The 13105-nt window shown below is 48.2% G+C and overlaps 1 protein-coding gene across 1 annotated transcript in view; it reads right to left on the bottom strand.

Moving 5' to 3' along the window:
- Positions 1-12138, bottom strand: part of ESPN (espin) — a gene marked incomplete at its 3' end in the record, with an annotated part of 223278 nt that extends 211140 nt beyond the window's left edge. The window contains exons 1-2 of the mRNA XM_082273297.1: positions 12058-12138; positions 9324-9455 (exon numbers count right to left, since the gene is read on the bottom strand). Of these exons, the coding sequence (XP_082129423.1) occupies positions 9324-9455; positions 12058-12120 (195 nt within the window). The 5' untranslated portion in view covers positions 12121-12138. The remainder of the gene's footprint in view (positions 1-9323; positions 9456-12057) is intronic.
- Positions 12139-13105: the final 967 nt, after the last annotated feature.

Below are 13105 nucleotides of genomic sequence, written 5' to 3'. Positions count from 1 at the left end.
GTGGATTGAACACCGTTTACATCTGTGGGTGTGACTTGCATATGCGTTCTCTTCTGCGTGCAAACTTGGGAGGGGTGGGGCACCTTAAGTTTTGTTTTGTTTTTTCTTATTTTTTATTATTAAACTATCCGTTTTAAAAAAATGTTTGATCACTTTTAATTCTATTTCTAAGGAATCTAAACATCCCTTGTAATAGAAATAAGCAGGACAGGACCTCTTTAATGTGAGATCTGGGGGTCGAAAAAAAACCTCACATCTACACTAAAAAGCAAAAAATAAATAAACAAATAAATAAAAAAAAGTATTTATTTTTCATCAAAAAAAAAAATTGTCCCGTTCAGGCCATTGGGTGAAAGTGATGTCTGACGTCCTCCAAGGGCATAGAGCTGAGTGGGGGCCATGTTGCCCTCACTTGACTTCCTGCCCAGCACCAGGGGGATCGATCGTTCACTTGTGTTCTGCTGTCTCTGGGCCCCTGTGTGCTCCCCTGGTTCCCCTCCCCCCCCACTGTGCTGCCTCCCCTCCCCTCACTGTGCTCCCTCCCCTCTCCTGCCGGCTGCTGCTGGGGATGTGTCACAATAGAGAACCAGGAAGGGGTCGGTAAATATGTAATTTACCAGCTCCTTCCTTTTCTGAATGGACAGAGTCATAGTCAGTCACATTGTAAAAAAATAAAATAAAATGATAAAAAATAATACAATTAAAATACCAAAAAATAAAAACTACTGACACCAGTGGGTGAACTTCCAGGATCACAAAGGTCACACCTGCTACCGGGCCCTGGCATTCCACCATCGTGGGGAGGCCCCAAGATGGCAGGAAGGGGGCCCACTGCAGAACTTGTGAAAGGGTCCCGCTGCGGGACTGTAATAAAGGGTCCCGCAATGAGAGTAAAGGGCTCCAGGATCAGTGGCAAGTACCCCAGGTTTGAAGGAAAGGGCCCCGGCCAGGGGTCCGGGGGGCCATTCATGGTTTCTTGCACCGGGGGCCCTGAAGGTTCTAGTTACACCTCTGTGCCATAGTTATGTTGCGGCAGGTCTGTTACAGGCTCTGTAACTGTACGTCGTTTCGTGTAGTAGTTAGTGGGGGCGTGACTGGCTGGAGGGGGAGCCAATTAGTGGGTGTGGCGGACGCTTTTTGTATTTATTTTATACAAAAAAAAAAATAATTTTATTACACTTTTTTTTTGTACTAACTTTATTGCTATTACAAGGGGATGAACAACAACCCTTGTGATAGCATGGGCCCTGACAGGTCTTCTTTATGGAGAGATTTGGGGTCTATTAGACCCCAGATCTCTCCTCTGGCATCGGTGAAGTGGTTAAAGAAGATTTGATATAAATATTAAGTGCTATAAAAAAAAACATATAAACTTTGCAAAATAGTTTTATAGATAAAATTGACCCAAGAAAGCATTTATATTTTCCCTTAAGCCCAAATCCTTGCAAGGCAGCTGAGATATGTTGCGTCACTCCCTTTTTCTGCGGGCAGAAATAATTGATATAATAAAGTAGCGGTGTCTGAAGACGATCGTTCTGTGCACACCTGAACATTTCCGCTGCTGAACGGAGTCTTGGGACTAATTTACTTTCCATTCTATTCACAATACAAGGAATAGAGCTCATTACTTCCCATCGCCTGGCAGGATCCTGCATGAGATAGTAACTGTATCAGCAGGCCGAGCCATCACTGTGGAAATCAGATCGAATGTGATTATAATAATGACCCGTGCTGCCATGCCCAGACAGACCGGTATACTGGTGTCAGCACTCAGGTTGATTGGCTGCATTGGGAAGGGGTGCCCTTCGCTCTGTGCTGCCTTTAGGATAGCCGTGTTCACAGTGGGAACTGAGGATCAGGGCCGGGACAAGGGGTGGGCAGGAGGAGCGACTGACCTGGGCGCAGTGGTATCACGTGAGGTGAGGGGGGGGGGGGCGTTGTGTGGAGCGATCCTACCTATAAGCTGGCAGGAGTAGTGGCAGCAGCTTCAGAGTAACAAACATTTGTGCTGTGTTTGAGAGTATTTGTGCTAGGAGGGGGAGGGAGAAGAGGATTTGTGCTAGAAAGGGGGTTCAGGGGGGAGATGGGGGTGCAGGATTTGTTCTGGAAAGAGAAAATTTAGGGGAGACAGTGGTGATTTAGTTTAGAAAGCAAAATTTGGGGGGTTGATTTGGGAGAATTTGTGTTAGAACAGGGGATTGGGGGGGGCGGGGTAGTTGTGCTAGTTGGGATGATTGGGGGGATTAGTGCTGGGGGGGTGGAGGGGGAATTTGGGAGGTAGGGGACTTGCGTTAGAACAGAGACGGGGGGGGGGGCAGGAAGTTGTGCTAGTAGGGATGATTGGGGGGATTTGTGCTAGGAGGGGGGATTTGGGAGGTAGGGGATTTGTGTTAGGACAGGGGACTGGGAGGGGGGACGGGGGAGTTGTGCTAGTAGGGATGATTGGGGGGGGGGGGGTTTGGGCTAGAAGGGAGGATTTGGGAGGTAGGAGATTTGTGTTAGGACATGGGACTGGGAGGGGGGGGGTGGGAGTTGGGCTTGTAGGGATGATTGGGGGGATTTGTGCTAGGAGGGGGGATTTGAGAGGTAGGGGATTTGTGTTAGGATGGGGAATTAGGGGGGGACAACGGGGGAGTTGTCCTAGTAGGGATGATTGGGGGGATTTGTGCTAGGAGGGGGGATTTGTGTTAGGACAGGTGATGGGAGGCGGGGGAGTTCTGCTACTAGGGATGATTGGGGGTGGTGAGTTGTGCTAGGAGGGGGGATTTATGTTAGGATAGGGGATTGGGGGGGGGGGGAGTTGTGCTAGTTGGAATTGGAATGATTGGGGAATTTGGGAGGTAAGGGATTTGTGTTAGGATGGGGGGCAACAGGGGAGTTGTGCTAGTAGGGATGATTGGGGGGATTTGTGCTAGGAGGAGGGGTTTTGAGAGGTAGGGGATTTGTGTTAGGATGGGGGGCAACAGGGGAGTTGTGCTAGTAGGGATGATTGGGGGGATTTGTGCTAGGAGGAGGGGATTTGAGAGGTAGGGGATTTGTGTTAGGATGGGGGGCAACAGGGGAGTTGTGCTAGTAGGGATTATTGGGGGGATTTGTGCTAGGAGGAGGGGTTTTGAGAGGTAGGGGATTTGTGTTAGGATGGGGAATTTGGGGAGGGGGGCAACAGAGGAGTTGTGCTAGTAGAGATGATTGGGGGGGATTTGGACTAGGAAGAGGATTTTTTAGGAAGGGGGATTTGGGAGGTGGGGGATTTGTGCTAGTAGGGATGATTTGGGGTGGGGGGAGGTTTGTGCTAGGAGGGGGGGGGGGGATTTATGCTCAGAGAGGAAATTTGGGGTTAAAGGATCTGTGACAGGAGGGGGGGGTTAAAGATTTGTGCTGGGTTTTGGAATTTTAGTGGGGAGGGGTCGAGAGGAGTTCTACTAAAAGAGGGGGAGTTTTTGTTTAGCTGAACACTAAAAGAGCTACTATTTCTTTGCTTACAGAGTTCAATAGCTCAAAGTTTCCATTAACCACTTGCCGACCGCCAGCAGGATATATACTGCGTCAAGTCAGCTCTGTCCCGCAAAACGACGTAACTGTATGTCATTTCACAGGACTGCTAGTGGGGGCACGCACGGGCCGATTGGCTACAGGGGAAGCCAATCAGCGGGTACCCGGCGGCCGCGATGTCCGCCGGGTACCCGCGATCGCCACCCCCGTGGAGACAGAACGGCGGTCTGCTGTTGCAAACACGGCAGACCGCTGTTCTGTCTGCAATGAACACAGGGATCCTCTTATTAAGGAGCACAGGTCTCGGTGTTCATCCAGCAAGCCCATCCCCCAAACAGTTAGAAAACACACCATAGGGACACATTCAACCCTTTGATCGCCCCTGATGTTAACCCCTTCCTTGCCAGTGTCACTATAGTAACAGTACATATTTTTAGCACTGATTACTGTAGTAATGTCATTGGTCCCCCCAAAAGTGTCAAAAATGTCAGTTAGGGGTCCGATCTGTCCACCGCAATGTCGCAGTCCCGCTAAAAATTGCAGATCGCCACCATTACTAGTAAAAATAAATAAAAATGACATAAATCTTTCCCCTAGTTTGTAGACGCGATAACTTTTGCGCAAAACCAATCAATATACACTTACTGGGATTTTTTTTTTTTACCAAAAATATGTGGCAGAATACAAATTGGCCAAAAATTTTAAAAAATTTGCAAAGAGTCTTGGCAGCAAACTTGAGAGGAGGCATACATCAGCTGATACTGACCCCATGGGGCCACCGGCGCATCTGTGGCGTCTGTCAGAGGGTCCCAGGAGCTGCCACAAAACCTCTGTGCTTTTCTGTTGAGCCGAGACACCAAGAGATCTACATCTGGAGTGCCCCAACGAAGGCACAACTGCTGAAACACCTCGGGATGGAGAGACCATTCCCCCCGCATCCAAGGCCCGTCGACTGAGGTAATCCGCCTGCCAAATTTCCACTCCTGGAAAGTGAACAGCGGAGAGAGCTGGAACAAAGCGTTTGGCCCACCGGAGGATGCCTGCCACTTCCAAAGCCGCAAGGACACTTTTGGTGCCCCCTTGGTGATTGACATAAGCCACGGCCGTGGCCTTGTCCGCATGAATGAGCACCGGACAACCCTGCAGGTGCTCGGTCCAGTGGACTAGGTTCAGTCCCAGAACTCTCATACAGGTCCGAAGGGACAGCCATTTGCCAGACAGCAACAGCTGAACTGCGGTCTGGAGATTGTGAAGTTTTTCCAGAGGAAGAACACCCTGGCTGAGGACGAGTCCAAAGTCAGGCCCAAATAGTTCAGTCTCATGGAAGGGACCAAGGACGGCTTCTGAAGGTTCGAAATCCACCCGAACTCCTCCAAAGTTCTCATGGTGATCTCCGGTTTTATTTTCATCAACGTAGGAGACTCCGCACGTAGAAGCAGATTGTCCAGGTAACCCAGGAACGATATCCCCCGCTACCGCAACAGCGCCAGGACCGGAGCCAACACTGTTGTGAAGACCCGAGCACAGAAGCGAGACCAAAGGATAACGCCACAAACTGACAGTGATCCTCCGCCAAGGCAAAATGGAGAAACCATTGGTGTCCTGCACATGTTGAGATGTGAAGGTAGGCATCTTCTTGGCGGTATGGATCGAAACTCGATCTTGTAACCGGACTGTATGATCTCCTAAAAAGTAGTTCGCTCACACACACGATTATGTCATCTTTGCACAGATGACCATGCTAATCTTCTCTGAATTGTTCCATATTTAGTATGTGTTCTGCCAAAGACAGAACCCATTCATCTTGTGGTGGCCTTGTCCTCCGGTCTGGAGAAATTAGATTTATGTTTGACAGACCAGGGTCGTTTGGAACCGCACGAGGGAGTCTTGAAGGGCTCCGCCTTATCGACTGACCCTGCGGGACGAAAAAAAACTTTGTGTGTGCTGAGAAGGAGGAACCCCGTATGCGACGAGGGTCCTTACCCTTGTTAGCCTGCGGGAGGAAGGTACTCTTACCCCCTGTGAAACTTTTTATAATGTCATCCAGAGTAGCCCCAAACAGGCGATCACCTTGAAAAGGTAGATCAGTCAAGGCCGTTTTGATGTCTGATCCGCAGACCAGCACTTCAGCCAAAGTATACGCTGGAGGACCACTGCCGAAACCCACAGTTGGCCCATATGGGAGCAGTATCCAGCGCAGCATTGCAAACAAATTGCAGCCCCAGCATCAGCTGGTCCAACAGCTCCGCAAAGGCAGGAGGAAGATGTTTCCCCTCCAGGTCACGGCATAGTAACTTAGCCCATTCAGTCAATGTTTCGTGAGACAAGGGCAACCGTAAACACTGATCTTAGTGCAGACCCGCCAGGGGGATACATATTGCGGGCCACAGACTCCGCCTTTCCGTCCGCCGCATCCTTAAAGGACAGAGAATTCTCCACTGGGATTAGGTCAGTCTTGAAACCGGAGGGACCACCGTAGGAGACAGTATACTTCTTTATAAGGGACTCCTCGAAAGGGTTCGCGTCTAGCAATCCGCTTAGGCACCCCAGGGGAACGCTCTGGGCGGTCTCATTCTTTTTTGAGCAGGACGTCAAAATACGTGGCAAAGGGAAAAACCTTAGCCACTCTTAATGGCTTGTGCCAAACGTAACCTGCGCTTCAGTCGCAGCTGCGTCCTCCATTTTCAGGGTCTCACACAGATACAACCAGTGCATCCACCAGTGCCTTATCTTGCGCGGCAGTAGAGGTAGAAATGTCATCCTCACTGTCAGAGGAGACAGGGCGAGAGGTAGCAGACCCGGCAGGGAGACCCGCGTCTGAGGTGGCTGAGTCAGACTCAGAATCTGAGACATCAGATGAGGCAGGGGTAGGCGGAGATAGTTTCTTAGCACCTCGCTCTTTAAAGGTCACCTCCATCCGAGACACAAACGATTCCAGGACCACTGAAATGGCATCTATAGACAGCTGGGGTCCGGGAGGCCCTGTGGCCTCCTTGAGGGGGTCAGGTGGGGACACATGATCTGTAGGGTCTATGTAGCACCAGGGGAACCTGTCAGCCAAAGTTGAAAAAAGTGACTCAAAAAAATATATATTTGTTTTTAAAAAGCACCCCACCGAGCCACAGCACCCCCCCCCCCCCCCCGGGAGGTCAGGCAAAGCGTGCTGGAAACCCCCAACAGAGAGAGAGAGAGAGAGACCCCCAGACTCACTGTACCAAAGATGCACCAAGAGGCCCAGAACGGATGCACAGCACGTGTCAGCAGCAATCTCGATCCAAAGAAGAGCAGCCCAGGGTATAGGGAGGGGTTCTGCCCCCAAAAAAACGCCTCCAGGAACTCCCATCCTGATTCTTATTACAAAAAGCCACCGCAAAATGGTCGTTTCGGGTGTACGAAGATGGCCGCCGATCTCTTAAGCACACGAGGCTACAAGAAAATGGCGGCCCCGCACGGCCTGCAGAGCAACTGAGGACCCTTGTGGTGACCCCCCCAGACTCCAGAACAGGATCGATTGGAAGGTGGGCCCCATAGTGACAGATAGAGACCCCCCACGCACGATCGTTCGTCTGGCGGCACCTCCCCTGCCCCCAAATGCGGCCTGAGGAGTGGTCCCAGCCCCCCGGAGTAGGCCCAATAGCCACCAGCAGTGGGGGGGGGGGCAGGTAGGTGGGGGGTGTGTGACCGGACAGAGGGGAACCAGAATTGTGAGGGTCCGACCGTCCCAGGGAAGGTCCCGCGTTTACCCCAAAATCCGCCAGGGGAAGAGGGGGGAACATTTACTCACCATACCGGAACAGGCGGGCGCCATCTCCTGAGAGAACCCCTCTCCACCGAAGTGGGGGACTGTCGGCCAAGTAGGAACGCTTCAACTCGGGCCTAGACCCAGTCGTGTGCGACCTGGCGAGACGTTTAACTCGCGGGGCCAGTCCCCGTCCAGTGGGACTATGTCGCGGCCGACCCAGCTAAGGCCTGCATGCGCTCGTTGGCCGGCTGGGGTGACCACTGGATCTATACATACAGCCCGTTGCCCAAGCCCAGCATAGTTGCTTGTAGATCTCACAGGAAAAAATCCAGAGAAAAGCTAATTAAAAATTATCTAGAAAAAAACTTTGCCAGGACCAAAGATCCCAGCAAGGAACTAGGTCCTTACTCCTGACTAGGCAGATTAAAACTGACATCCTATGCAGGAGGAGAGAGGGTATACCCCCAGGGACTGCCCATAGGCATAGTCAGAGCTTTTTTCTGCCTAGTGTCCTACTCCTGTAGGGGGCAGTATAACCCTACTAATATGAATCAGAGAGAACTGCGTCCGTCAATGAACGATAAAGAAATATTGTTTTTTTCAGAATGGTCGCTTTTTTTTTGTTTTATAGCGCAAAAAATAAAAATCGCAGAGGTGATCAAAAACCACCAAAAGAAAGCTCTGTTTGTGGGGAAAAAAAGGACATCAATTTTATTTGGGTACAGCGTTGCACGACCGCGCAATTGTCAGTTAAAATAACACCGTGCCGAATCGCAAAATATGGCCTGGTCATTAAGAGGGCAAATCCTTCCTGTCCAGAAGTGGGTAAAGTCTATGGGACACGAACAATGATCAATCAAAAGTCCTCATTTTAAATGCAAGTTATTGCCATAAAAAGTGTATGGGGGTCCGGGTACTGCCCTGGGGGGGGACATGTATCAATGCAAAAAAAAATGTTTTTTAAAAACAATCGTTTTTACAGGAGCACCGATTTACTGATTTTAAATGATGCTTAAAGTGAAACAATAAAAATGAAAATTTCCTTTAAATATCGTGCCTGGGGGGGTCCCCTTAATGTGTCTGTAAAGTGGCGCATCTGTACGATGTATAGATCTTGCTGCAGCAATACTGACATTTCTAAAGGAAAAAATGTCATTTAAACTTGCTCGCGGCTGTAATATATGGTTGGCTCCCCGCAATACAGATAAAAAAAAAAAAACATGAAAAAAATGGTGTCAACCCCCCCCCCCCCCCCAAGTCTATACCAGGCCCTTCACCAAACAAAAAAAAAAAAAAAATGGTGTGGGGTCCCCTCCGCAAAATCTATACTCGACCATTATCCGAGCATGCAGCCAGCGGTTAGGAAAGTGGGGGGGGGGGGGGATTGGGTGCACCCCCCCCCCTGCACCATACCAGACCACATGCCTTCAACATTTGGGGGGTGCTTTGGGGCAGGGGGGGCTGGTTTTACACTCTGTACATTGTGCTGTGATTGGTCAAAGCATACAGGCTAGGTGCCTGCTTTGGCCAATCATCAGCAATCAATTCACTGCAACAACTCATGCATTATAGGGCGCTCATCGGGGGGGGGGGGGGACTTACCACCGAGCGCCCCATCTGTTCGTGTGTTGCTGATGTTCAAGTCAAGAACACAGAGTTCATCCCACACAGGACACAGGAGGACAGTCCACTGCTGTTGAGTAGGGGAGAAGGGGGGAAGTGCCGGCTGCCATGGAAGTGCCGGCTGTCAGACCCTAGACCTCAGTTAGCATTTAACCCTTGTAATTGGGGGGGGGGGGAGCCCCACTGCAAGAGAGGAATTTCCCTTTTTCCGGGACTTAGGAGAAGAGTTAAAAGTAAGCAGAGAACTTTCCTAAATGGCTCTTCAATAATTTGCTAAACCGGATGTAGCGAGGATCCAGAATCAGTGCCGGGACAAGACCATCCAGAGCCAAACTGCACCCCCTCTTCCCTTAGAGTTAGGGTCAGGGCGCCCACATCCCTGCAATAAACCATTGTTCCCAGGGCATCTTCCCCCTCCTGCCCACCCCTTGTCCCGGCCCTGCCCAGAATCAATAAAAACCATTACCATATTTTCCACCGTCCGAAGGTACTTTGCGCACTGCATGTGTCCGTTGTACTCGGCGAGGTCGGCGGCGGTGTACCCATCATTGTCCTTAATTCCGAGCTTGACTCCATTCACCACAAGGATCTGACAGCACTGGAAAAAAAAAAAAAATGCAGTGAACGTGCTGACTGTACTTCCTGTACGGGGGAGGGGCACATCACATTTTAACCACTTTACAACCGCCCGCCGCAGATTAACTGCGGCAGTCAGCCGCTCCTGGGCAAACCGACCTAGCTCTACGTTGGTCGCGCCCATGCAGCAAGGGGGCGTGCTCCCACCCCCGCTCGTCAGCGGGGTAGCTGGCGCGTGTGTCAGGTGGCTCCGATTGCCGTCTCACACCCTCGATTGCTCCCCGCTGACAGAGAAGGACGGTAAACACACCCATCCGTCCTTCTCCCTGCAATAATCACAGAGACCAATGCGATCCGGCTATATAGGATCACAGGTCTCTATGATAATTTCACAAGCCACGCCCCCACACAGTTAGAATCACTCCCCTAGGTTTACATTTAACCCCTTCATCACCAACAGGGTTAACCCCTTCCCTGCCAATGGCATTAATACAGTAACAGTGCATATTGTTAGCACTGATTACTGCAGTAATGTCACTGGTCCCCCCAAAAAGTGTAAAAAATGTCAGTTAGGGGTCCGATCTGTCCGCTGCAATGTTGCAGTCCCGCTAAAAAAAATTGTAGATCGCCGCCATTACTAGTAAAGAAAAAAAAAATGACATAAATCTTTCCCGTAGTTTGTAGACGCAATAACTTTTGCGCAAACCAATCAAAATACGCTTACTGCGATTTTTTTTTTTACCAAAAATATGTAGCAGAAAAAAAAATTGGCCTAAAATGTTAAAAAATTTAGATTTTTACATTTTTTTTTTGAGAATGTCTTATAGCAGAATGTGAAAAAAAATAATATATATATATTTTTTTTTTTTTCTTTTTCAAAATTGTCGCTCTTTTTTTCTTTATAGCACAAAAAATAAAAATCGCACAGGAGATCAAATACCCCCAAAAGAAAGCTCTGTTTGTGGGGAAAAAAGGACATAGATTTTATTTGGGTAAAGCGTCGCACGACCGCGCAATTGTCCATTAAAGTAATGCAGTGCCGAATCGCGAAATAGGGCCTGGTCATTAAGGGGGAAAATCCTTCCGGTCTTAAAGTGGTTAAGTATATGAATCCATCACTGATCCCCAGACAGATGTCCAATGCGTAATATTTGCATACCTAACATTTTTATATGAATTTTTTTTTAGACATATAAAGCTTTTATCTAGGGATAGACCGATATGTTTTTTTCTGGGCCGATACCGATATTTTGGTCACAACGTATCGGTATTCCCCCCCCCCCCCCCTTTATGACCAGGCCATTTTTTGTGATTCGGCACTGAGTTACTTTAACCCACAATTGCGCGGTCGTGCGACGCTGTACCCAAATATAATTGATGTCTTTTTTTTCCCACAAACAGAGATTTCTTTTGGTGGTATTTGATCACCTCTGCGATTTTTATTTTTTTGCGCCATAAACAAAAAAAAATGTGAAAGTTCTAAAAAAAAAAAAAAAAACCCTTTTTTACTTTCTGCTATAGAACATTCCCAATAAAAAGAAAAAAAAAAGAAAAAAAAAAAGAAAAATCAAACTTTTTCATAATTTTAGGCCAATTTGTATTCTGATGAAACAAACAAAGATAAAATTCCCAGTTCAATTTGCCAACCAGTCTGCTTACCAACCAAATTGGCCTGTCTAACAGTTTGCGTCAATACAGGGGTCAATACAGGGGTTTAGTTAGTTAGTTAATTTGTATTCTGCTACATATTTTTGGTAAAAAAATTCCAATAAGTGTATATTGATTGGTTTGCGCAAAAATTATCGCGTCTACAAACCAGTCATTTTTGTTGATTTTTTTTTTTTTAACTAGTAATGGCGGCGATCTGCGATTTTTAAGATTTGCGGCAGACATATCGGACACCTAACTGACATTTTTTACACTTTTGGGGGGACCAGTGACATTACTACAGTAATCAGTGCTAAAAATATGAACTGTCACTGTAATGACGACACTGGCAGGGAAGAGGTTAACACCAGGGGCAATCAAAGGGTTGAATGTGTGCCTAGGGGGTGTTTTCTAACTGTGAGGGGTATGGGCTTGCTAAATGTACACAGTGCTCTGCACTGTACAATTAAATGGGTGGGATGCTCTGCAGTGTATCATGGGATGGGTGGAATTCTCTGCAGTGTGTCATGTGATCTCATGTGTTAGTGTGTTTGGCGAATACACGAAACAGCTGATGTTTTAGTCTAACTTACGTTCGACTCGAACACAGAGTCCATCCCTAGTGCAGGAGATGCCCAAAATGTACCTTGTCATGCAGCTAAAGGGAGAGCCGGAATTCCTCCTCTAAAGAGTGACAGGGAATATCTAGCTGCATGCTGCTTCATGCAAACATGTAGCCCAATGAGAGCTACATCCTCCAATCAGCATGGGCAGTTTATCTTGCAGTTTTCCTGTGTTCAGCTATATGGACTATATATATTATACATTATATTACACTATATAATATATATAATATAATATATATAATATTAAATTATATAGCTATATTATATATATATATATATATATATATATATATATATATATATATAAATATAATGAAAGGTACAAATTTGGGGGGGGGGGGGGAAACGCACCTCCAATTCTCCGTTCTCCGCGGCGTCGTGCAGAGGGGTTCCCCCGAACTTGTCAGTGCTCATGTCCCCTCCATGGAGGAGGAGCCAGCTCAGGACCTTGGCATGACCCCTACTGGCGGCAAAGTGCATGGCGGTGGCTCCATCCGTGTCCTGCTCAGAGAGACTGATATCCGTGAAACTCATCTGGAGGAATCAAGAAAAGAAGAGTTACAATACAGGGCGAGTGCAACGCAATCTGATGCTAGAGTTCTCCTTTATCATATTCTGTACCTTGAGGAATTCTCTACATTTATTGGAGGACACTTGGGTGGGGGGTTTAGTTTTCTGTTATTTTTAGTTGAAAAATATGCAGAAATGCAAAAATGAATACAATACACCAAACTGAGGCCCTTTCCTTGCCTTTATCTGGCCCTTGGGGCACTATTCCTCCCACTGACACCAATGATGGGGCACTATTCCTCCCACTGACACCAATGATGGGGCACTATTCCTCCCACTGACACCAATGATGGAGCACTATTCCTCCCACTGACACCAATGATGGGGCTAAATTCCTCCCACTGATACCAATGATAGGGCACTATTCCTCTCACTGACACCAATGATGGGGCACTATTCCTCCCACTGACACCAATGATCAGGGAATATTCCTCCCACTGACACCAATGATGAGGCACTATTCCTCCCACTGACACCAATGAGTGGGCGGATTCCGCCCACTGATACCAATGATGGGGCATTATTCCTCCCACTGACACCAATGATGGGGCACTATTCCCCCCACTGATACCAATGATGGGGCACTATTCCTCCCACTGACACCAATGATGGGGCACTATTCCTCCCATTGATACCAATGATGGGGCACTATTCCTCCCACTGACACCAATGATGGGACACTATCCCTCCCTCTGATACCAATGATGGGGCACTATTCCCCCACTGACACCAATGATGGGGCACTATTCCTCCCATTGATACCAATGATGGGGCACTATTCCTCCCACTGACACCAATGATGGGACACTATTGATCTTTTATTGAAAAG

The sequence above is a fragment of the Pelophylax lessonae genome (assembly GCF_965119305.1).
Source record: "Pelophylax lessonae genome assembly, chromosome: 12".
Taxonomy (NCBI): domain Eukaryota; kingdom Metazoa; phylum Chordata; class Amphibia; order Anura; family Ranidae; genus Pelophylax; species Pelophylax lessonae.
Note: the sequence above shows the minus strand (reverse complement) of the source record. Positions and strands in the feature narration are given on the sequence as shown.